The sequence below is a fragment of the Eptesicus fuscus genome, chromosome 7, assembly GCF_027574615.1.
Source record: "Eptesicus fuscus isolate TK198812 chromosome 7, DD_ASM_mEF_20220401, whole genome shotgun sequence".
In the NCBI taxonomy this organism is placed as follows: Eukaryota; Metazoa; Chordata; class Mammalia; order Chiroptera; family Vespertilionidae; genus Eptesicus; species Eptesicus fuscus.
In genome coordinates, this window is record NC_072479.1 from 73,823,574 (window position 1) to 73,845,737 (window position 22,164).

Below are 22,164 nucleotides of genomic sequence, written 5' to 3' on the forward strand. Positions count from 1 at the left end.
CACAGTCTGTTCCATGCTTCTATGTCTCTGGACCTATTTTGTTCATCAGTTTATTTTGTTCATTAGATTCCACCTATGAGTGAGATCATGTGATATTTATCTTTCTTTGACTGGCTTATTTCAAAAGTTTTGGTGTTTTTTTTTTTTGTTGGGGTTACACATGCTTCTGTTACATTAAATGAGAAGTAATCCTATCTAAAAAAAGAGGGAATATGCTAATTGACCCTCACGCCGTCGCAAAGATGGCAGCGCCCACAGCCAATAAGGAGGGAATATGCTAATTGACTGCCCACCCTCAAAGATGGTGGCACCCACAGCCACAAGATGGCGGCACCCAGTCCCCTCAGCCCCACCAGGGTGGCAGGTGGGCCCAGCCTTGCCGTGCACCTGCCTCTAGAGTACCCCAGTCCCCTCAGCCCCCCAGCCGCCCAGGGCCTGCCCAAGGCACAGGCAAGCCTCGGATGGCAGCTGCCCAGCTGCCCTGGGCTGCCCGAGGCTCAGGTAACCAGGGCCGGCCAAGGCTTGCGCTGCCAGCAGTGGCAGCTGTAGAGGTGTAATGGGGGCATCGCCTTCCCCTGATCACCGGGTCACCTCCCGCCCCTGAGGGCTCCCGGACTGTGAGAAGGGGCAGGCTGGTCTGAGGAACCCCCTCCAGTGCATGAATTTTCATGCACTGGGCCTCTACTATGAAAATAAGGAGAAATGTCTCAGCTTCTACTTCTGCCTGGGAGAACCGAGAGAAGACAGCTGCATTCAAGAAACATCTAGGTGTATAAAGCAACAAACCCAGCCAGCACACCATTCCGTGAGCTGGCATCAATAAGACCTGGTGCTATCTGACAGTAAAAGCAGAATTTCTGTTTGAGGCCCATTTGCTAATGTTTCTGGTTTATAAAAAGGAAATCACAGAGGGAAGAGCAAAACAGAGCTACTTTGCTAGTTGGATGTGGGGACAAGAGCCTGCATCAATAAGTATCACAAGGTACGTAAAACTCAGCTAAGGAAGGAAGAAACCAAATGCGTATTAAGCTCCCTCTATGAGCCAGGCACTTTGCTAAGTGCTATTTCATTGAACTTTCCCATGATGCTGTGAGGCAGTGATGTTTTTCTCCACTTTACAAAAGAGGAAGTGAAAGACTAAATGGTTTATCCAAAATCACAGAGCCAGAAAGTGACAGATGTCCAAGCCTAAGACCTACAGCCCTGACAGTAAGGATAGGAAATCCAGCTCAGAGTGTGTGTACTAAGTCATTCTCTCTTTCCTTTTGCATTCTACAAGTTTTTCTAACTAAATTAAACAAAAAGAACCCGTGCATTTTATAGCATAATCAACTACCTAAATAGCCTCAGAGTTGGTAACAAGGACTCCTTGTGTTCAGATTTGAAATGGGGTAGGCCAGCTGATTTTCTATGTAACTAAATGTATACTGTGATCGAACATGTGACACTCAGCATGGATCCCTTTCTTTAGACCAAGCTTTACTTGACATTAATGGATGTAAATGAAGATCAGCTTTCTAAGTACCTTTGGCAAGACATTTTCCAGCTCAGGCTCCCTTTGCCTGGGGAGCATTTACCACCTTAACTGCTATGATAGGTGCAGTGTACCAAAGTAAAGACAGTCCCTGGAACAATGGGGTCAAAATGAATATTAGTTCTGGTCTATCCTAAAGCCAGATTTTTAGAGTAAACACGAATCTGAGAGATTGTACATATACCAGTTTATGTGCAATGTTCCTGCACTTTAAAGCACATCCAAACACAGTGTCTTCAGAGATTATGAAAATTTTATTAACAAAGAAAATCCGCATGATACACATCCCATTTAAAAACAACCACCTCAGACACAGGGGTAACAACTGTGTTTTCTATTCACTATTTCGTCAATGCCAGAAGAAGGAAACCACAGCACCAAAGCACAGACCGATATTTTTGAAGGGGATAATCATTTGAGATAATAATTTACTAGGAAATCAGAAGAAACAAATCAAGATATTCATTTTATAGGCTGGCCCACTGAGTCTTTATCCAAATAATGTTTCCACTGTGGGTAAATATACCTGGCCATCAGCTCTTTTTAAAATTATCCTGAATATACAGTGTACATCTAAAAAATGATAGAGTTATTTGAGGATAATAAGAACTGAGAGCCAACATGACTTATAGTAATGTATGGCTACATAGCAATAGCCCAGAGATAATCCCTACAAAAGATCAAGGTATACTTCCCAATAGGGTATGATCCATTTAAGTTCCTTTCTGATTTTCTTTTTTTCTTTCTTTATTGTGTGTGTGTGTGTGTGTGTGTGTGTGTGTTGTGTGTGTGTGTGTGTTTAATTGATTTCAGAGAGAAAGGGAGAGGGAGAGAGATAGAAATATCAATGATGAGAGAGAATCATTGATCAGCTGCCTCCTGCATGGCCCCTACTGGGGATCAAACCCACAACCCTGGCATGTGCCCTTGACCAGAATCAAATCCGGGACCCTTCAGTACATAGGCCAACGGTCTATCCCCTGAGCCAAACCACCTAGGGCATGATTTTCTTTAAATACTGCTCACTGTTGTCCCTCAGAATTTCCTTTGTATACCCTCTACCCAACCCTTTACTAAAGACCTATAAACATATTCAAGATATACTGCATGCAAAAAGGGAAGTATCCTATATAATAAAACCTTAATATGCAAATCGACCAAACGGCTGAACGACTGGTCACTATGGCACACACTGACCACCAGGGGGCAGATGCTCAATGCAAGAATTGCCCCTTGGTCGTCAGTGTGCTCCCACAGGGAGCACCGTTCAGCCAGAAGCCAGGCTCACAGCTGGTGAGTGCAGTGGAGGTGGTGGGAGCCTCTCCCGCCTCTGCGGCTGCGCTAAGGACCCCTCGGGGTCCTGGACTGCAATAGGGTGCAGGCCGGGTGGAGGGGTATTCCCCCCCCCCCCCAGTGCACCAGGCCTCTAGTAAGAATAATAAAAGATTCTGATGTCCTGGACATGAACAGAGAACACATACATAATGGGTCCTGACCATCAGAACAAACACATTGACATGTGCAGCTGGGAACCCCCTCAAGAAAGAATATAGACTTTTAATCCAAAGAAGGAGAAAAGTTAGGCCTGTGACTTGACTACAGTTTCTAGGGCCTAGTGTAACTATATTTTTAGGCCTGGCTCCCAGGAGCTGCCTACACAAATTTGGATGGAGCGGGGGAGGCACAGATGGTGGTCATGTGAAGGCACAGACTGATCGAGTGGGCTCGGTTACAAAGTCGGTACATTTAGGCTGCTGTATTCCTCCTATTTCAAGTACTGCCAAGTCCAGGCTGTTTCCCCTCTTTCCAAAGTCTTGATTCATTTAATTCTCCTGAAGGAGGTGGAAGAGGAGGAGGATTGCACAAATCTGAGTGTTTTATGGTTTAGAGGAGACAGTCACCATCTTGGCTTCCTGTCAGATTTTAAATGTAACATTTTGCTAAGTGTAAAGCTGTGTGTCTGTTCCTTTTCTGTTGCCGTTATCAGAACTTCAATATTTGCAAAACAGAAACTCAAAATACTTCAAATCAAGCCCAAAGCAGTTGGTTATTCACGTAACACAGTTCTTACACGTATCGATACACTGTGGGTTCACAGAACAGGAATCTTTTCTTTGCTTCTTTCTTTTCTTTTCCTTTTGTTCCTTTTTTAACTTACAACTTTCATTTCTTTGGTCATTTAAGAATGATTTGATTACACAATAACAAAATCCCCATTATATATATTCTGATTATTATCAAGCTTATCACCATGTCAGTTCTTACTGGTTGCATTATTTAGAAAAAGCAAGCCCATCAGCTAAAGTATTCTGCTATTTGAAATCCCCTGTGAATCTCTTGTAAAGCATAGAGCACCTTAGTGATGTGCAGAATTCTAATTTTTTAATATAAAAATCTGTAGTGTTTGCTATAAAACATTGTTAAAGGTATTCAGTGTGTGCTTCCAGTGGTGCTGAATTCTTAGGAATTAGCATTAAAGCACTAGTTTCTCACTCTTTAAAGAACAGCCTACAACATTTCAGATTCTCAGTCTTTTTCTTCTTTATAAGGAACACTGTCAAAATCAAAATGGATTCAATTATTGAGATTTTTAAAATCGGGACACAAAGTATTTTTCAGGTCATCATCAGGATGCTTGGTTCTGTCCATGTAATTCTTGCATGCGATCAAACATCTGCTCCAGAGTCTTATCCTTTAATCCCTCCAATGTGCCTTCTAGGCCTGAGCTAGTGTTATAAGAAGGCCATTTTCAAAAAGCAAGTGAATACATTAAAATGTTTTAACATCTGTTAATCAGGTGTTTTATCTGGAGGACATAAAATATAGTTATAATCCTCCAACTAATTGACTTAACGTTTTTCTTTTTATTTGTCTTTTTTTTTTCAAATATATTTTTATTGATTTCAGAGAGGAAGGGAGGGGGAAAGAGAGATAGAAGCATCAATGATGAGAGAGAATCATTGATCGGCTGCCTCCTGCGCGCTCCCCATTGGGGATCTAGCCGGTAACCAGGCATGTACCCTGACTGGGAATCTGAACCGTGACCTCCTGGTTCACAGGTCGATGCTCAACCACTGAGTCACACCTGCCAGGCTTATCTGGGTATTTACATTGGGTAGAAATCAACACTATTATCACCATTAGTATAATTATTCATCTATCTTCTAAGGCAAACAAGAAAATGTTTTTCTTTTAGGGTAGAATTTCATAATTAGTAAAGTTTATAAGCAATGTGGAGAGGCAACTTAAACTCAATTATTATCTTGAATTTCAACAGAGCATAATAAGAGAAAAAGTTCTTGGTAACATTCATGCTGCGTGAATTTGCATTCCGAGATCCTTCCTTAAAACACTGACATTGTTCCAAATTTAATAATAGCAATAATAGGGAACTTGTGCTTTTTTATGTCAGTTACTTAAAAACAAAACAGAAACTACCCTCCGAGTCAATGTGCAAATGCTCAATCAAATAAGGACTTCAAAATGTTTTAGTCTCTAGGTTTCACTGTGCATACAAATCAATAATAGGATTGCATATCAAATACAGTTTCGTGAATGAAACACATGGGCATTACCCAATCTTCCTCAAAAGTACTTAGCTGCCAAGAGAGACACTTCACAACCTATCACAAATGTGCTATTTGTATAACCATTCCTGTTACAAATGCTCTTGTTTTTGTTTAAATGAGTATATTTAACCTGCGCTATTAATAAAATTGTTTTCTCCCTTATAAAGCAAGAAACCATCTTTAAGCCTCTCCTCTGTGAGAGTCACGTCTCCTAACTCCGACTGTGCTGCCTAAGTTCAGCTAGGGCTTGTTAAATAGACTTCTGAGCATAACTATAATGAACAATTAGCTAGAAATTGGTTTTAATGATTTGTTTTAGATGATAGAATAGAAGCATAATGTGATTATTGTAGGCCTTCTACATCATTAAGAATACAACTACTACCAACTTTCAATTATGGAGACGCAGACAATCACCTGAAGCATTTAGCAAGTGATCTACTTACAGAGCCAAACCCAGGCAGCTGGGGAGAAAAGGCTGCCGCCCCAGCCCAGGTGTTCATAATTATTGAGCCTTTTGCAAAAGTCTCTTCCTTTTCTACTCTGCTCCTTTAACCTGTTTCATGCCTCGAAGACATCTCTACCGTGGAAAATTGAGAGTCCACCTGGCCGATCAACTCTTTCCCCAGCCCCTGTCTTTCTCCCAGGCACAGTGAGAACATCCTGGTGGGAGGTAGGAGGGCCTGGAAAAGACTCGACAAAATAGAGCCTGTGGGCCTGAAATAGCAATTCGCACCACCAAACTAGACTAACAGGAAAGAAGATTATACAAGTAATGGATAAAATGAATATAAGGAATAAACTCCAGACTGTGGAGATAAATCTATGCTATCCTTTCCCTATTCAGTGTCCTTTTACTGTCCCAAAGTCAATTTGGATCTCATTATTTATTTTCATAAGAATTTGTAAAAAATACTATAGAAAACTTGAATAAATGCTCTTTCATTTTCTGAAAAATATAAAAATATTCATTTAGAACCGTGAATACTAGTTATTGTCAGAGTTTTTACTCTCTCTTCTTTTTCTTTTGTTTGTTTGTTTCTTTCTTTTTTAACCTCAGCTAGTCAGTGTGCTGTTTTTCTCTCCCACCTTTGAGCAAGAGTGTTAGACCTTTTGCTGCTGGCCTTCAGAAGTTGTGAGGGAGTACATCCTGTCACCCACATAAAAGACCTGGTACCTGTGCTTCCACATCACAAAGCAGGCCAATAGGCACACAAGGCCACACACCAAGTTAAGAATCATCTGGGTGAGTAAGAACACTTTGAAAGTGAAAGTGATGCTGGTACAGTCAGTCACATCCTGGTACACAAAGGTCCTGCTGAGTGGCTCGGAGGTGGGCAGTTTGCAGTGGCAGGCGTCGAGTGCGGTCCCACAGGTAACCCGGTTGAGCAGTGAATAGTGGTGTGCAGCAAAAGCTGCGGCCAGCACACAGACCATCAAGCCCAGGGCGCTCAGCAAAAAGTACAGTAGCTGCAAGGAAGCAGAAGAAAACCTTTCTGGTTACAAAGTACATTGAGTGACTCTTGAGAAAGCTAATGAATAATAGCTGTTGTTGTTTTTTTCTTCTCTCCCAGGAAGTGCCCTGACAGAGGAGCTCCTCAGAAACTAGTACCCAAGACATGGAAGTGGCTCCACGTTTGTCAGTAAGCAATCCTTAAACGCTCATCATTTGTCATACAGATGTTGGGCGCTTTTCATGAACGGAGCTGAGGATATTAGCTTGACTGTGGCTGTTTGTGTATGGATGTAGCAAGCAGCTTCGATGAATCCCAAACAAAGAGGCATCTCTGAAAGGCATGCTGTGCTTGTTGTGACCTCAAGAACTGCTGATGTAACAATTGAAACAAGAAAGTAAAGAACAAATTTCTGCAATGTAAATTCTGTGTTGGCCAAAATTGGCAATAATTGATGAACTAGCAACATGGGTTAACAGAAAAGATTATGTTCAATGCAGTAGTTGCCAAACTGTGTCCAGGAATGGCAGGATCCCCAATAAGCAGCTGCTGGGAGGGAAAAAAAAATTATAGCTCCAGAAGGCAGGTGACTTGATGTCAGCTTCATCACCTACAAGTCTCGTCCCAGATCCAACTATGTAGTTCCTGAGCATGAAAATAAACTCTAAACCTTCCCTCTGCCACCAAGGTTGAACGTTGTCAACCTGCATGTTAGCCTTGGAATGGAAACGTGGGGTTAAAGCTCTAACTCTGCTGCTGAAGAAACCTGGAATGTCTGAACAACTCAAACATTTAGCTTACACCTAAAGTATTTTGGTCAAAACTGTGAGTGTGCATTGACATGGCCACAATAGAAACCCTTTCACAGAACAAGAAATGTTCTCGTGATTGATCTCATTAACTGGACACATTTCTCTAAATGGTCCTGTCTACCAAGGTTCTAGATAAGGAAAAGAGCCCCTCACCTTTGGGACTAGTATATTCAACGGAGTGCAAGATTTATATTACTACTAGAGGCCCGGTGCATGGATTCGTGCACCAGTGGGGTCCCTCAGCCTGGCCTGTGAGGATTGGGCCAAAACCAGCTCTCTGACATCCCCCGAGGGATCCCGGATTGCAAGAGGGTGGTTCTCAGGTGACGCATCCTGGAATCAGGGCTCCCTCCTCTCTGGTTCCAGGTGTGTCACCAGAGAACCGCACCTGCCAAGTCACCACAGCTCGGCAGCTCCTGCATTGAGCGTCTGCCCCCTGGTAGTCACTGTGCATCATAGGTACTGGCCGGTTGGATGGTTAAATGGTCGAACAGTCACTTAGGCTTTTATATATATATAGATAGTCAAAAGTTGCTCCTTATAAGAAGCAGTTCTGGTGAATGTGAACTCCCCAAAGTAAAGTTAGTTCCAATCATGTCTAGGTTCAGATTAAAATAGCTCTGAAAAGATTATGCCATCCCCCCACCTCCAACTATATGTAACCAAATAAAAACATATATATGATTATAAAATATGTGTACAAAAGTCCTCCAAATGAGTGATTTTCCACACATTGACAATTTCAAGTGTTTCTAAGTCTTAAAGATAGAATATTTAGCCCTGGCCAGTGTGGCTCAGTTGGTTGAACATCATCCCATGTACCAAAAGGTTGCTGGTTTGATTCCCCAGTCAGGGCACATGCCCGGGTTGTGGGATCTGCCCCCAGTATGAGGCATGCAGGAGGCAGCTGATAGATGTTTCTCTCTCACATCGATGTTTCTTTTACTCTCCCCCCTCTCCCTTTCTCTCTCTCTAAAATCAATAAAAACATATTTTAAAAAAAGATAGAATATTTAAAATGTTATTTTTACTTTGAGTAAAAGTGTGTGTGTGTGTGTGTGTGTGTGTGTGTGTGTGTGTGCATGTATGCACATGTAGTTGCCAGTGCACTAAGCATGTGTCTGGTTTGCCTGGCAGCTTGACTGTACATCTGGTTTGCCTTGATTGTATACCTGCGGGAACAGGACAACAGTGGAACTGGTTAATACCATTTTGTCTTAAAATGGACAGCCAAGGATTGCATGGATTCTTTGGATCTTCTCATCAAAGCTCTCTTAACCATATACACTATTTCTAATTTTCAAGTCATTTGAAGGATTATCAAAAATAATCCATGTTTCTTCACCTGTGAAACAGTTTATTGAAACATCTTACATCTCAGGCATATAACAAGAGTAATTTATACTCAGCACATTTATTCTCCCTTGGAGAAAGGGAGCCAGATAAATACAAAATGGCACCTTCACAAAATTTAAGAAGGAAATAGTTAATTTGTATTATTAAATGCCATTGCCTTGGTCCTATCCCCAAGATTTTCAGTGGCCATATTTCCTTCCATCACTGGCATACTTAGGCTAAAAAGTGTAGGTTTATTTTGAGGGATCATTGGGGCAGGATATTTGAAATATTCTGGGTTGTTCTAGAATATTCAGGCTTGATGATTGACTTCAAATTCTTGGTGCCAAGAGCCAAATTAAATTGTGCTGGCCATGTTGTGTGTGTGCGCGCCCATTACAGCTGCCTTTCCAATAGAGCCAACACAGAACTTGGAATTATTTGCTCTGGGAACATAGGTACATCTATGACTTTACCAGGGAAGGCTCAAATAAAAGAGATGATCTGCCACCTGAGGGTCATATACTTAGTAGAATGGTCCAAAATTGAGTTTTCTCTACATATTTTATTGCCATTAATGGATGGAACTGGAGGAGGGAAGGTTGTCTCATAATAACCTTTCTACCTCCAATACACACACACACACACACACACACACACACACACACACACATCCTTAGACAGCAGATTTCTACAGCATTTATTGGGGGCAATATCTAGAATTAACGATGATAATCCCTCATTCTCAATCTGTAAATAATTGAAATAGTTGCAAAAATATTGTCTTCATAAATTCACAAAAATTCATTTGTTAAAATGAGAATTGTGTCTATTTCTTAAAGATGACCTATGATGGCCCAGAGATCAAAAGATTTGCCCAAGACATTTAATACGTGTCCAGCAGTACTTGGTGATGGTTAGGAGAATGGACCAGGGCACCAGACTGCCTGAGTTCAAACCCCGGTTCTCCCCTCACTGGCTATGGACCTTGGGCTCATTAAACAATCCCAGGTGTACCTCGGTTTCTTCCTTTGTAAACTTGGAATGATGATCATAATAACTTCACAGGATTATTATAAGAATCAAAAGAGTTGGTATCTGTAAAGGGCTTAGAACAGTGTCTGGCGCATCGTAGCACTATTTAAGTATTTGTGAAAGAAATTAGTAGAGATGTAAACAGCTGTCAGATTTCAGGACTCTTAGGCCATCAGCTCTACTGGCTTTGTCTTATTCTCTGTCATGTGGGAGGAACAGTGCAAACGAGCTTATAGGAAGGATGTAAAACATTTAAACACGGAGATTGCTCCGTTTTCATTGAGCATCTTAAATGTGCTCGCAGCCGGGGAGAGCACAAACCCTGGTCAGCGGTGCAGAGCTCACACATTGGGATTCTGCTTCTCCCTCTTCCGTGAAAGCATCGGGCCGGGTAAACAAACAGGAGTGAGCCACAGCATCAAGTTTCTTATCCATCTTAACACACAAATGTATACTTGATCCCCCAAAGCCTGTGGGCTACATCTGCAGCGCTGTAGCATTTTTTCCTTCGTGGCTTGAGCTCATCTGACAGCAACAAGCTTCTGGGTTAGAATCTGTAATTTAAAATCAAGGGGCTTGTTTTACCCACCCGGCGCGAATAAACTATCAATGAAAGTGTTTACGATGACCTTGGGAATGCGAGCAAATATCTTTTGATAAAAGCCCGGCTGGGGACGCATTAGTCTGCGGGTGTGCGTCTGGCGCTGGGCAGCGGGCGGGACGGAGGCGCGGTGGCCCTGGGCGCTTATGTAACCGAGCCCCCCGCGCCGCTGCCGCTCCTCGCGCTGCTGCCTCTAATTGGTACCGGGCTGCAGCTTCAACGTTTGGGAGCTAAGGGAGGAGGGAGTTTCGGCTTCGATTTAATTACCTCCCCGGGTGGCAGGCACGGGAAGGCCCCTCTGCAGCATGCTGCGTACGAGGTGGCAGCTGCAGCCCAGGGGCCTCCGGGATGAGGGCAGGAAGCAATTGCGCCTTAAACGCCCTTGTGGGAAGGTGGCCCCGCCGAGCTCCTGCAAGCACACGAATCAGACACGTTTCCCAAAATCCGCAAGGTGAGCCCCTAGAAAGCCGGGCCACCCGGAACCGCAGGAGGCCCAGTCCAGGAGGGAATGGCCTGCCAAGCCCAGGGGCCCGTGGGAGAAAGAAAGAACATGATGGTGGCATCCAGGGTGTGCCAAAGGGTCTCTGGAGAAGACTGTGCCAGCTTGAGATGAAAAGACAAGCTCCGTGGCTATTGTATCTTAAGAAAAAGTGTGTGTGTGTGTGTGTGTGTGTGTGTGTGTGTGTTTGCGTGTGTGCAGGCTACACCAAGGTACCAGGGTCTTCAATAGGAGGAAATAAATTCTCAAAGCTAAGGCCTGGGCTTCAATGCGGGGGCATTAAAATGTGGTTATGCCAGTGAGGAACACCACAGGAAAGATGTATTTCATTCCTTCCCTCCATCCCCCACCAAACGGTGTGAGAAGCTCACGGGAAGTCTGCTGGAACCTGTTGTGGCTTTGGAAAGCCTTGCGATTGACTGAAGTTCGTTTTCTAAGGGAAGATAATACAGCGGGCATCTTAGAGAGCTGGCAGGAAGAAGCATCACTAAAGGTCACCGGCAGGAGAAAAGGGCCTCAGTATTTGTCAGTGTCTGTCACAGGTGGGGAAAAAGACAGCTAATGAGATGCTCCTAGTGGGGAATTCTCAACCTGGCTGACATTGGCAGTGACATTTTTTTTTCCCTTGCTCCTTATTTTACCTGCAGATGTTGGGAAGGCTTTGGAGGACTCTGTGAAGCTGATGCTTTTGCCTCTGCTGTTTCTAGGATCGTCTGGGGAGGAATGAGGGCCTTTCACACACTCTGATGAATCCAGGTTAGAGCATTTTTTACCTGGTGGATGAAGTCCCTGTAATTTAACAGGCCATTTCTTACAAGGCTGCCTGGCTTTTTTTTTTTTTTAAATCATCACCAAGCCTCGCCTTACAACAAAATAAACATGGCCTGATGCCTGCTTTATCTGGCCTTCTTTTAAGGAACACCCTCAGAAAAAGTAAAATTTCTAACTGTAGGCATATCCACCAAGATTTTTTTTAAATAGCATCCATTAAATTTTTTAATTAGAAAAGTGATGTCTAACTGGAGGACATTTCAAAATTAGAGAAACAACTACAAAATGCAGCTATCATCCCACCACTCACAGACAATTTTTTTAAGCACATAAGAGCTCATTTCTTTCTGTAGGATCATGCTGTACATTTTGTGTGGCCTGTTTTTGCAGTTAATATAATGTGAACTTTTTTTATTCAAATAACTACTCTTTTTTCAACATTATATATGTATATATATATACAACACACTGCTTTTTTATGCCAGCAGCTCTAATTATACTAGAATATACTATCGTCTAATTTTCTGCATCTTTGTAATTTCCACATAATATAGTTAACTTACTCTTATGCCCTATGCTTTCTTGTTATAGTGAACAAAGGAGTATCCAGTTTTTATGTATTTTCTTGTAGAAGAAAAGTAAACGCGATGTGAGTGGACAAAAAAAATTACAGAAAACTTTTTTGTTCTCTGCTATAGCAGTTGAAAGAAAATGTAGGAATTGGATTTCTACTCACTCTGGTTGCTGAGTTGGGTGTTTATCTCCCTCAACTCTGAAAGGGTGTGTCTATGTTTGCCTTTAGAGTTGATTCTATGTGCAGTGGAAATGCTGTGCATTTGAACCGGCTCCAACCGAGCACACTGTCTCTAACAGAGGAAAACTACATGCACATGTTAAGACACACACATACTTGCTAACCCATGCACATCCCCACTCCCTGTCCCCTTTGCCCCCAGACTCTTGGCATAGATCATTTGGATGCACCCAATATTCTTTTTCTGCATTAGTGACCCTGCCTACAAGAGAAAATACACTTAGACTGCTTTGTTATTAGAACATTTGAAATAAACCCCAAGATATGGAAGTGGGCACTGATATAGGCATCTTTTCCCTGGCAAAGTGTTTTGCTGAACTGATGAATTTTCAGTATTCCTTTTAAGGGCACTGAAAGGCAGACTTCATATGCCAACCCAGTTCATGGAAATTAAGACTTAAAAAAAAATTAGCATTACATTTGAAGTCTGGATCAATGCCCTCCTAAAACATTTTTTGGCCTGCCTAAAAATGCAATTTCTGGGATAATCAGATATGCAACCCCTTAAAAAGCACTCCTTTATTTTGTACTTGGGTTTCTTTCTATGTGACAATAAAAGGAAAAGAAAAATGACAACTTACTTTCATAACAAACTGGATACATGTCTGTTCGTCAACTTGATATGAGACACAAAGCATAAACAAACCAAGATAGGCCACTAAGCAGACCTGCAATGGAAAACAGGGATACAGGATGTTATCAGGGCGAACCGTGCATTCTAACAGCATCAGTCTCAGTGTCTTCCACCAGAAATGTCCTTCTGATCCAGGTGTTCATTTCATTTACTTATCTTTACTTGCTATTTTTCTCAGCTTGTGGAATTGAGTTTTTAAAATAGTAAAATCAGTTTAGCCAGGATTTATTAAGTCCTTTTGATGTGTCAGGTGCTGTACAAAGTCCTTCAGAGTATCCAACGATGAAAAGAAGTTCCTCAACCTCATTAAGTGTACAGTCCAGTCCAGGCCAAGATAAGTGCACACACTATTCTGGAGTAGGGCATTATATGTCAGATGCTATTCAGAGATGGACAAAAAGAGGGAAATGTAACATTGAGTTCGGCAATTCAAAAAGGCGTCACTAAAGAGGTAGATTTGAAATGGTCCTTGAAAGGGATGATGATCATAATCATGATCACTAGCATTTACTGAATACTGACTTTGTGCTGGGACTCTCCTAAGGGCTTTGTATGGATTTCTTCACAGAATTATCACAATCCCCCTATTAAGTAGGTGCTAATCGTCATATCATAAACAAAGAAACAGAAGCACAAAGCTAGTCAATAATGGAGCCAGCACTTGAACCAGGTAGCTGGAGTGAAACAGCGTGAGCAATAGTACAGAGGCGGGATCTCACAAATTGTGCGGAAAGAACAGCCAATGTGTACCCAAGGTTGAAATAAAAAATATATAGAGCTCCTTGAAAAAAAAAAAAAAAGACTAAAACATGGAACCATCAGAAAAGGTAGGTTACATACAAAATCTGGTGTTGTAAGATTAATTTAGCAAGCGGTGGGGCTCCCTTGAAAACTTTTGAGCAGGAGAATGATATGATTCAAGACATGTTTTAGGAAAATAAGCAGTGGTGTCATGTCAGGTGGGTTAGCAGTGAGAACATCAGGATATTATTTTACTAATCGAAGTAAGATTAATATGCCAGGTGGGCCAGGGCTCAGAGGGTGGCAGGCAAAGTCGGAGAAAGAGGCAGAAAGGAAAAATGTAGCAAAAGCAGGAGCTGTACATCTTGGCTATAGCATGTCAGGGAGGACCCTGGAGAGGGAGAAACAGAGCGACTTCCAAGCTCTTGAGTGTCAGTGATGGAAAGAGAGGGGTGTGCCTGGATGGAAGATGGTTGGCAGGAGGAATGGCAATTTTGAGGAAAAAAGATACCCGACTGGTTAGTCAAACCAGATTTTCTTGTTAGTGGAGCTTTTGAAACTATGTTTTAGAGTTTCTAATCAATGCTTATCTCTTCACACTCAAATTTGGAAACCCTAAAATGTTGCTAAGTTCTACTTTAAGATGGAAAATATAAGCAACAGTACTGCATTTTCTGGTAAGTACAACTTTCCTAGAGACAGATGTTGGAAGGGTGACTGAGAGTCACCTAGCAAGTCATCAAATAACTAGTTTGGTGATATTCATAATTCCTGCCCCTAGGGCCTCCTTCAAACCCTAGCCTAGACCATTCCTGCTAGGGAGGCAGAGCTGTTGACTTACAAGCCAACATAGCATTTGAAGGTAACACCTCTATCCTATTCACCCTTTGACTACAAACACATTAAGTTGCTTGTGCCCTCATGGGTCCCCAAGTTGAGAGTTTCTGTTGGGCCGTGAGGCCAATAGCCAAGCCTCTGTAGTAGAGGCATTTGCAAGGTTTTCCATCATTAGGACTAGCTGCATGGCTTAACAGCAGTAGATAACATGCATAGTGGAGAGACTCAGACTTAAAGTATGTGAGCACGGTATGGACTGGAGAAGTCCAGGTAGAAAGCAAAGCAGACAGGACCCACAGAGGCAGGTTTCCAGCAGAGGACTGGAAGATTCGGAAATAACGACAGTGAAGTTGTTTGTGTAGCCCACACCGTGGGTGAGGCTTTCAAGTCAAGGATGAAGTTCTTTCTCAGAACTCATTTTAAACATATATCTAAATGAGGTATACGCTTGATAAGGACTGTAAAGGCCTACTATGTATTCTCACATTAAGAATTTACAGAACAGAAACAATGGGGGAAAGATCCCCTTTTTGTTTATTGGCAACAAACAAGATGGAGGCTTCTAAACCTACTTCTAAGGGGATTGTCAAACCCCTAAGCGCTAAGCGCGCCTATGCTCCCTGTTAGTGTCTGTCTGTGAGGTGCACGCGGTCAGGCTCTCTCCCGCATATCTCACTTTGTCCCTCGAGGCTGCTGTGCTGAAGTTGGCAATTGCCAAGATTTCTTCTTTGTGTTTCTGAGAGACACATTCCAATAATCAGGCCTCACTGAGTAGCATCTTAGAAACCTGACTCTGTTCGTTGTTTGAACACATTTTCCCACTTCAGTAGGATCTACTCCGTAGCCTTAACCTAGGCTGGTTTCCAGCAAGAGGTTGCACAGGAGCATATGACCTCATTGCAGAGGACTTCACTTAGTTGATAGACTGACGTTTTTTGAGGACATGCAGTAGCCAGACCCGGTGCACAGCTCTGGGAACTGAGGTGAAAAGATAGTGTCAGCCTTGTAGGCGCTCTCAGCCCCATGGGAAAAGAGAGAAGAATAAAGTCACAATACTGTGTGAGTACTAGGACCCTGTCTGCTGGGATATACCGAAGGGGTGATTAACCCAAGGATACCTTGGGGAAGCTTCCAGGAGGAAGAATGGTTTTGAAGGATAAAAAGAAATTAGCTGGGAGAAGGAGGTGAGGAAGAGTAGAGAGAGTAGTTACAGATACAAAAGCAGGGAGAAACACAGAACATGCAAAGACTCTGACAGCTCCAGTTCAGAGGGTAAGAGAAGAGACAGCAAAAATGTGTTCACAGAGATGGACAGGAAGTAGGACACAAAGGACTGTTAGTTCATTTGAAGCAGAGGAAGGATATGATCAACTCTGACTTTTAAAATGGTCCCTCTGGCTGAGAAGAATGGATTGGGAGAAGAAGACCCGCTAAGAGGCTGCCCATCTCTGGAGAAATGATGAGTTCCTGAGCTCAGGTAGCAATGGGGATAGAGGGTGGGTGTGCTTGAGTGACAGGCAGGGAGCAGAATACATAGGCTCTAAGGACTGACTAGATGTGAGGGCTGAAGGACCAGGAGGGGACAGGCAGGTGCTGGCTACCTGACCTGAGCTGCCATGTGGATGGTGTTGAAATTTACTAAGTCATGAGATACAAGAGGAGGAGCAGAATGGTAATGGGAAATGATGATGCCACATGGACTCAAAGCTCAGCCACATGAGTCCAGAACTGTGGACCCATGTGTGCCAGAGACAAGCATTCGTTAGTCACCAGCATTCATAAAGCAGTAGAAATCAACAGAAATGCTGCACCATCCAGAGAGAGTCCAGTGAAAACAGAAAAGGGCCAAGGAAGTTACCCAGTTATGGAGAACCTTTAACTCTTTTGAACAGAAAGCACCTCAAATACACTTCTTATAATCATGGTTGTACATTATGACATGTCTAAATATTATGAAACTAATCACCTTTTGGATTTTTATTTTATTATTTTTAAATATGTTATACATTAATTTTAGAGAGAGAGGGAGAGTGAGAGAAACATCGATTGAGAGAGAAACTTAGATAGGTTGCCTCCCACACGTACCACAGTCAGGGATCAAACCCGTAATCTGGGCATGTGCCCTGACTAGGAATTGAACCAGCCGACCTTTCGGTACATGGAGTGATGCTCAACCAACTGAGCCACACCAGCCAGGGCTCCTTTTAGATTTTTTTAAAGTTTCACTTCTAGGTCTTTGTATATGGTATTTGCTATAAAGCCTGATTAATTCAACATACTGCAATTTCTTGGCCTTCTGATAGGGCTCGATAGGATATAGGAGGTGGTATTTCATTTTCTTACCTACAGCTTTGCATGATAAGACAATACCTCTTTATTTATTAAATACTTAAAAATGAAGTCTTTATGGCCATGAGGAGGAAACCAGATTTTTCACGCCACACTAAGGGTCTTGTTTCCTGAGCTGGCAGGACGTGGGCGCACCAGGGAGAATAGTGTTCTGGCTTCCCAGGCAGGGGAGGGGGAGCTCATGGTAATGAGCAGTGAGACCCGCCAGCCCTACCTGGAACAACATTCCTGGATTCTGGGCCAGAGCTTCCATTCGATATGGTGCACGAGGCCCGTGGAACAGGAAAAAGGCAGTTATGTAAGGTTTTCAAGAAGGCATTTGTTGGACCAGGCCCGGGGCAGACAGTCGGTGGTGTCACTGAGCGCAAAGCCATATATGAACTGGGTGACATCAGGAAAACCAGTGTTGAAGGAAGGGCCGCGAGCCTTTAAGAGCTTGCTTAGATTTAGTTCATGGTCAGATGGATAATTATGTTGCTAATAAAAGCTTGAAGTGCTTTTTAATAGAAAAGAGAAAGTGACAATCACCATCATTTCCAACCCATTTTTGGATGCACATTTCTACCATTTGTTTAGGGTCAAAAGAAGAACTAAGTCTTGAATTCTGCTTCCTGTCTAAAGATATTCTTTGTCTGCTCAGAGGAAGACTGCATTCTCTCTTGCGAGTTAGGAAGTTAAACAGGGCTGAAATGTTCTCTGAATGTTAAACCTATCTCTAGATGTCTGAGTCCTGAGTCTTGTCACACACCGGATCTTGTCTTTGTTTTGGTTATACAGCCCTATCTTTTGAAGGTTGGCATTATGAGTAAAAGGTGAATGCTGGACCAGTGTGTTGGAGATTTGCCTACATATTATTTTTTCTTTTTCATTTTGACCAAGCTAGAAGGTATCACCCTAAAACACTATGTGATATTTTGTGGTATTTACTTCTCTCGGTGTCATATGTATTTATATTCTGGTCTTGTGACATTCACACAACCTCCAATTTATTTGTTTTCTCCTTTTCATTGTCGACAGAGCTGCTTGACAGGGCTATCTGGGGAATACAACCTTCCCTTGTCAAATGCCTTTCAAGGTTTCTCTCCTTTTTTTCTTCATCACCCCCCTCCCTGCCATTTATGTACCTGAAATGTGACTCTATTTCTGTAAGTTAATGAACTTTTCATCTTTGTATTTAAAGTGCTTTCACTCAGTCAATATACTAACAAGATGAACTCTCTTCTCATGTTTGCAGAGCCCACTGATGAACAAAGATACAGCGGAACTGTAAATGTTCCTCTGGATATTTCTCAAGAGCATTCCTATGGATTTTCATCTGTTCAATAAAATTTTAGCTAGATTATTAGAAATCATTTTCAACAAACTATAACTGTATTGCAATCTGTCAACTGAACGCAGGCTCACTCAGGAGAACTGCTGATTAGCACACAGTGGGTTAGAGATTTAAACAATGTACAAAAGAACATTTCATGAGGATCTATTAAAGGATGCATATTGGATCAAGATTTCAGAAGGATCGGAGAGAATATTTTAGCATACCTTAAGCATTTTTTACTGGATTCTCATTGCCACTGCCTGATGGCAAGACCAAGTCTAGGCCCCTGGTTGAGAAACACTTGAAGGGCCTGGTACAAACTGGCCCTATCCCCAGGATTTCTGATCCAGTAGGTCTGGGCTGGGCACCTAGAATTTGCATTTCTAACAAATTCTTGGGTAATGCTGATGCTGCTGGTCATGAGGCCATGCTCTGAGAACCACTAGTCTAAGCGAAAAACAGTCTCCTAAATGCTGACACCTGGTGTGAGGTCTGTCAGAATGGTTAGGGGTCTTAGTGATTCACGGACTGGTGGAGTTTCCTATGGAAGAGTTGATTATAATAACAAGATGTAACAATAATAGTTTCCCCGTCGAGATATTTAGTCTTTGCTATTGTGGGAATCCTTAAAATGCAGGGGAACTCTTTGTCTTCATTGCTACTTAAATATGACCTCACCCAGTGCCTGTAGTCTGGTTGGTGGTTTGGGAAGCATCTCTCGTCATCAGTTAGTGTGTGTGATGTGACACTCTGCTATGGCTGACAGGCATGGCTCGCTCCACCCCAAGTCAGAGCAAAGCAATCACCTCCAAAACTGCACCGCCTCTACAGTGGCATGCTGGGAAATGTTTAACCAGCAGCTGCAGGGGCAGGGGCTGATATCTGTATTGTGGCTGATTTCAAGCTGCCAACGTGAAGTCACTGCGCACAGCGTCAGGAAGGAATGTGCACAATCAGCTTTCACAAACTCATCAGAGATATTCTAGCACATTTCTGCACTTCCACCACATTTTCTGCCTCCTCTGAGGCCCTGCTCTTACAGAAGCATCTGGTTGCCATGTGAGATTAGTTTGTAATTACAAATTATAGTTTATAATGTGTATCCATAGGGGATTCCTTCCAAGGCCCCCAGTGAATGCCTGAAACTGTGGGTAGCACCATGCCCTACATATACCATGTCTTTTCCTATGCATGCATACCTATGTAAAGTTTAATTTTTAAATTAGGCATAGTAAGAAATGAACAATAATAACTAATAATACAATAGAACAATTAAACAATATACTGTAATAAGAGTTCTGTGAATGTGGTCTCTCTCTCCCTTCTCCCCCACCCCCTTCTCTCTCTTTCTCTGTCTTTCTCTCTCAGCAAACTAGCATGAATTGCTTTTTCCTTCACAATTTCACAGATAGAAGATTTGTTCTTACTGTAGATCACAGCAACCTCAGCATATGATTTTTTTTCTTCCCTTATTAAGAACTTCCATGTTTTCACTTTAAAAGAATTACCGCTTCTCTTTGGCATATTTTAATTGCCAACATCACTACTCTTGTGTTTTGGGGCCATTATTAAGTAAAATAAGGGTCACTTGCACACAAGTAATGCAACACCGCAACAGTCAATCTGATAACCCAGACAGCTCCTAAGTGACTAATGGGTGGGGAGTGTCCGCAGCGTGGAAACGCTGGACAAAGGGATGATTCACATCCCAGGCAGAATGGAGTACAACAGCACGAGATTTCATCATTCTCTTCAGCACAGCACCCAATTTAAAATGTATGGATTGTTTATTTGGGGGATTTTACACTGAATATTTTCAGACTGGCATTGCCCGTGAGTAACTGAAACCATGGAAAATGAAACCACAGACACGGGGGACTGCTGTATATGGCAGGAATTAACCTAAGCACTCTGCAGAGTATCCCATTTGGCATTCCCATAAATCCTATAAGGTAGTTGCTATTATTCGCCCCATTTTGTAGGTGAGGAAACTGAAACTCAGAAAGGTTTTATGCTCTTAAGATCTCAGAGCAAATACAGAGCTGATAGCTGTACCCGTCAAAGCACAGAGCCTATCTCCTAACCATTGCATGGCCTGGCTGCTTCCCTGGTGGAATTTTGACAGCACTGTGAGTGAAGTGAGAACTGCAGAGGTGTGGAGAACATTCCATCATCTGCTCCTCTCCTGTGCTGAATGGTTTGAAGCCCCCTCCTGCGACAGAGTGGAAAGAACAGTCCTTGAGGTCCAAACAAGTGTCTATGCTGCAGGAAGGGGGACAGTCTTGGAGACCCAGTCTCTTCATACATAAAATGGAGAAAATAATACTTAGCTTACAATTTGTTTTAAGGATCATAAATAATGTGCCTGGAATTATAGTTGGCATTATTTTTTCCCATCTCATATGACCTCAAACTGTGCTACTATAACTTACTCTGAAGTTTGAGCGGAAATAAATAATACATGTAAATGTAGGCCTCTATCACATCTTAGAAATAATCTCATCCTGTTCATTTAACAAATATTCATTATGTACCTACCACACGTGCCAGGTACTCTTTGAGGCTCTGGAGATATTACAGTGAACAAAAGAGACAAAAATCACTACCTTCATAGGGCCAATGCTTTAAAGTGGAGAGGCAGATCATCTATAATAATAAAAGCATAATATGCTAATTAGACCAGACATCCTTCTGGGCAACCTTTCAGACAAAGCTGGGGCTGCGAGGGAAGCCTGGTCCCTGGTGCCTGCCGGCAGCCAGGGGAAGGAAGGCCTACTCTTGCACAAATTTCATGCATCGGGCCTCTAGTAAACATATAAGTCGATGGATGTCAGTTGTTGAGAAGGGCTATGAAGAACATGGCATTTATCATCATAGCTTCTTTTCCCCCAAAATATGATCTACTGTAATAGGAAACTACAAACAATAAGTCTTTAAAGTGATATATTTCTCTTAAGAAATCAATTGGTAATGCTTAGCAACACCTGAAAAAAAAATATGGTGGCCCTAGCCAGTTTTGCTCAGTGGATAGAGCGTCAGCCTGTGGACTGAAGGGTCCGGGTTCGATTCCGATCAAGGGCACATGCCCAGGTTGTAGGCTTGATCCCCAGCAGGGGACATGCAGGAGGCAGCCGATCAACGATTCTATCTCATCATTGATGTTTCTTTCTCTGTCCCTCTCCCTTCCTCTCTGAAATCAATAAAAATACATTTTTTTTTAAAAAGATGGTGGACTCATGGTTGTTTCTTAGGAGAGCCTTGCTGGTTCTGTTATTTTAACAACACATATCCACTATAAGTTATCTACTATCTCAGGGGTGCCATAAAAGATAACATACCTGCCCCTGAGAAGGGCAAAAGAGAGTAACTATATAAAGTTTTACAGCAAAATGGACCACATACCAAAAGACAGAGTCTGAAACAATATATCTTAGCTCTGGATCTGACAGACCTGGGTTCAAAACCCACCTCCACCACTTTCAGCTTTTGGCTTTGGACAAGTTAAACTCTCTGAGACTCACTTTCATCATCAGTGGCATGATAACAATAAATCGCTGTGAGGATTACATAAGACAGCATATGTAAAGGGATTAACAAATACCCAGAGCTCATGAAGTCAATACATATTTGTCAAATAAATAAATGAATGCTTTCATTTAGTGACTTGGGCTACTTTTGCTTTCATAGCAAGAACCCACTTTTCACAAATCTTTCCAATAGCGTTGACATACACAGTTTGCAAACACTTAGCGTTATAAAACGTCTTTCCTTTCTGCTACAAGCCTATTTATTATCTACTACCCAGGAAATACCAATCTTGGTAACCGTGCCACACTGTATATATTTCTCTGGTTACTATTGTGG

The 22,164-nt window shown here is 42.3% G+C and overlaps 1 protein-coding gene across 1 annotated transcript in view; it reads right to left on the minus strand.

Annotated features, from left to right (window-relative positions):
* Positions 1-6,137: 6,137 nt before the first annotated feature.
* SSPN (sarcospan) overlaps positions 6,138-22,164 on the minus strand; it is a 32,998-nt gene continuing 16,971 nt past the window's right edge. The window contains exons 2-3 of the mRNA XM_008140499.3: positions 13,006-13,092; positions 6,138-6,573 (exon numbers count right to left, since the gene is read on the minus strand). Of these exons, the coding sequence (XP_008138721.1) occupies positions 6,208-6,573; positions 13,006-13,092 (453 nt within the window). The 3' untranslated portion in view covers positions 6,138-6,207. The remainder of the gene's footprint in view (positions 6,574-13,005; positions 13,093-22,164) is intronic.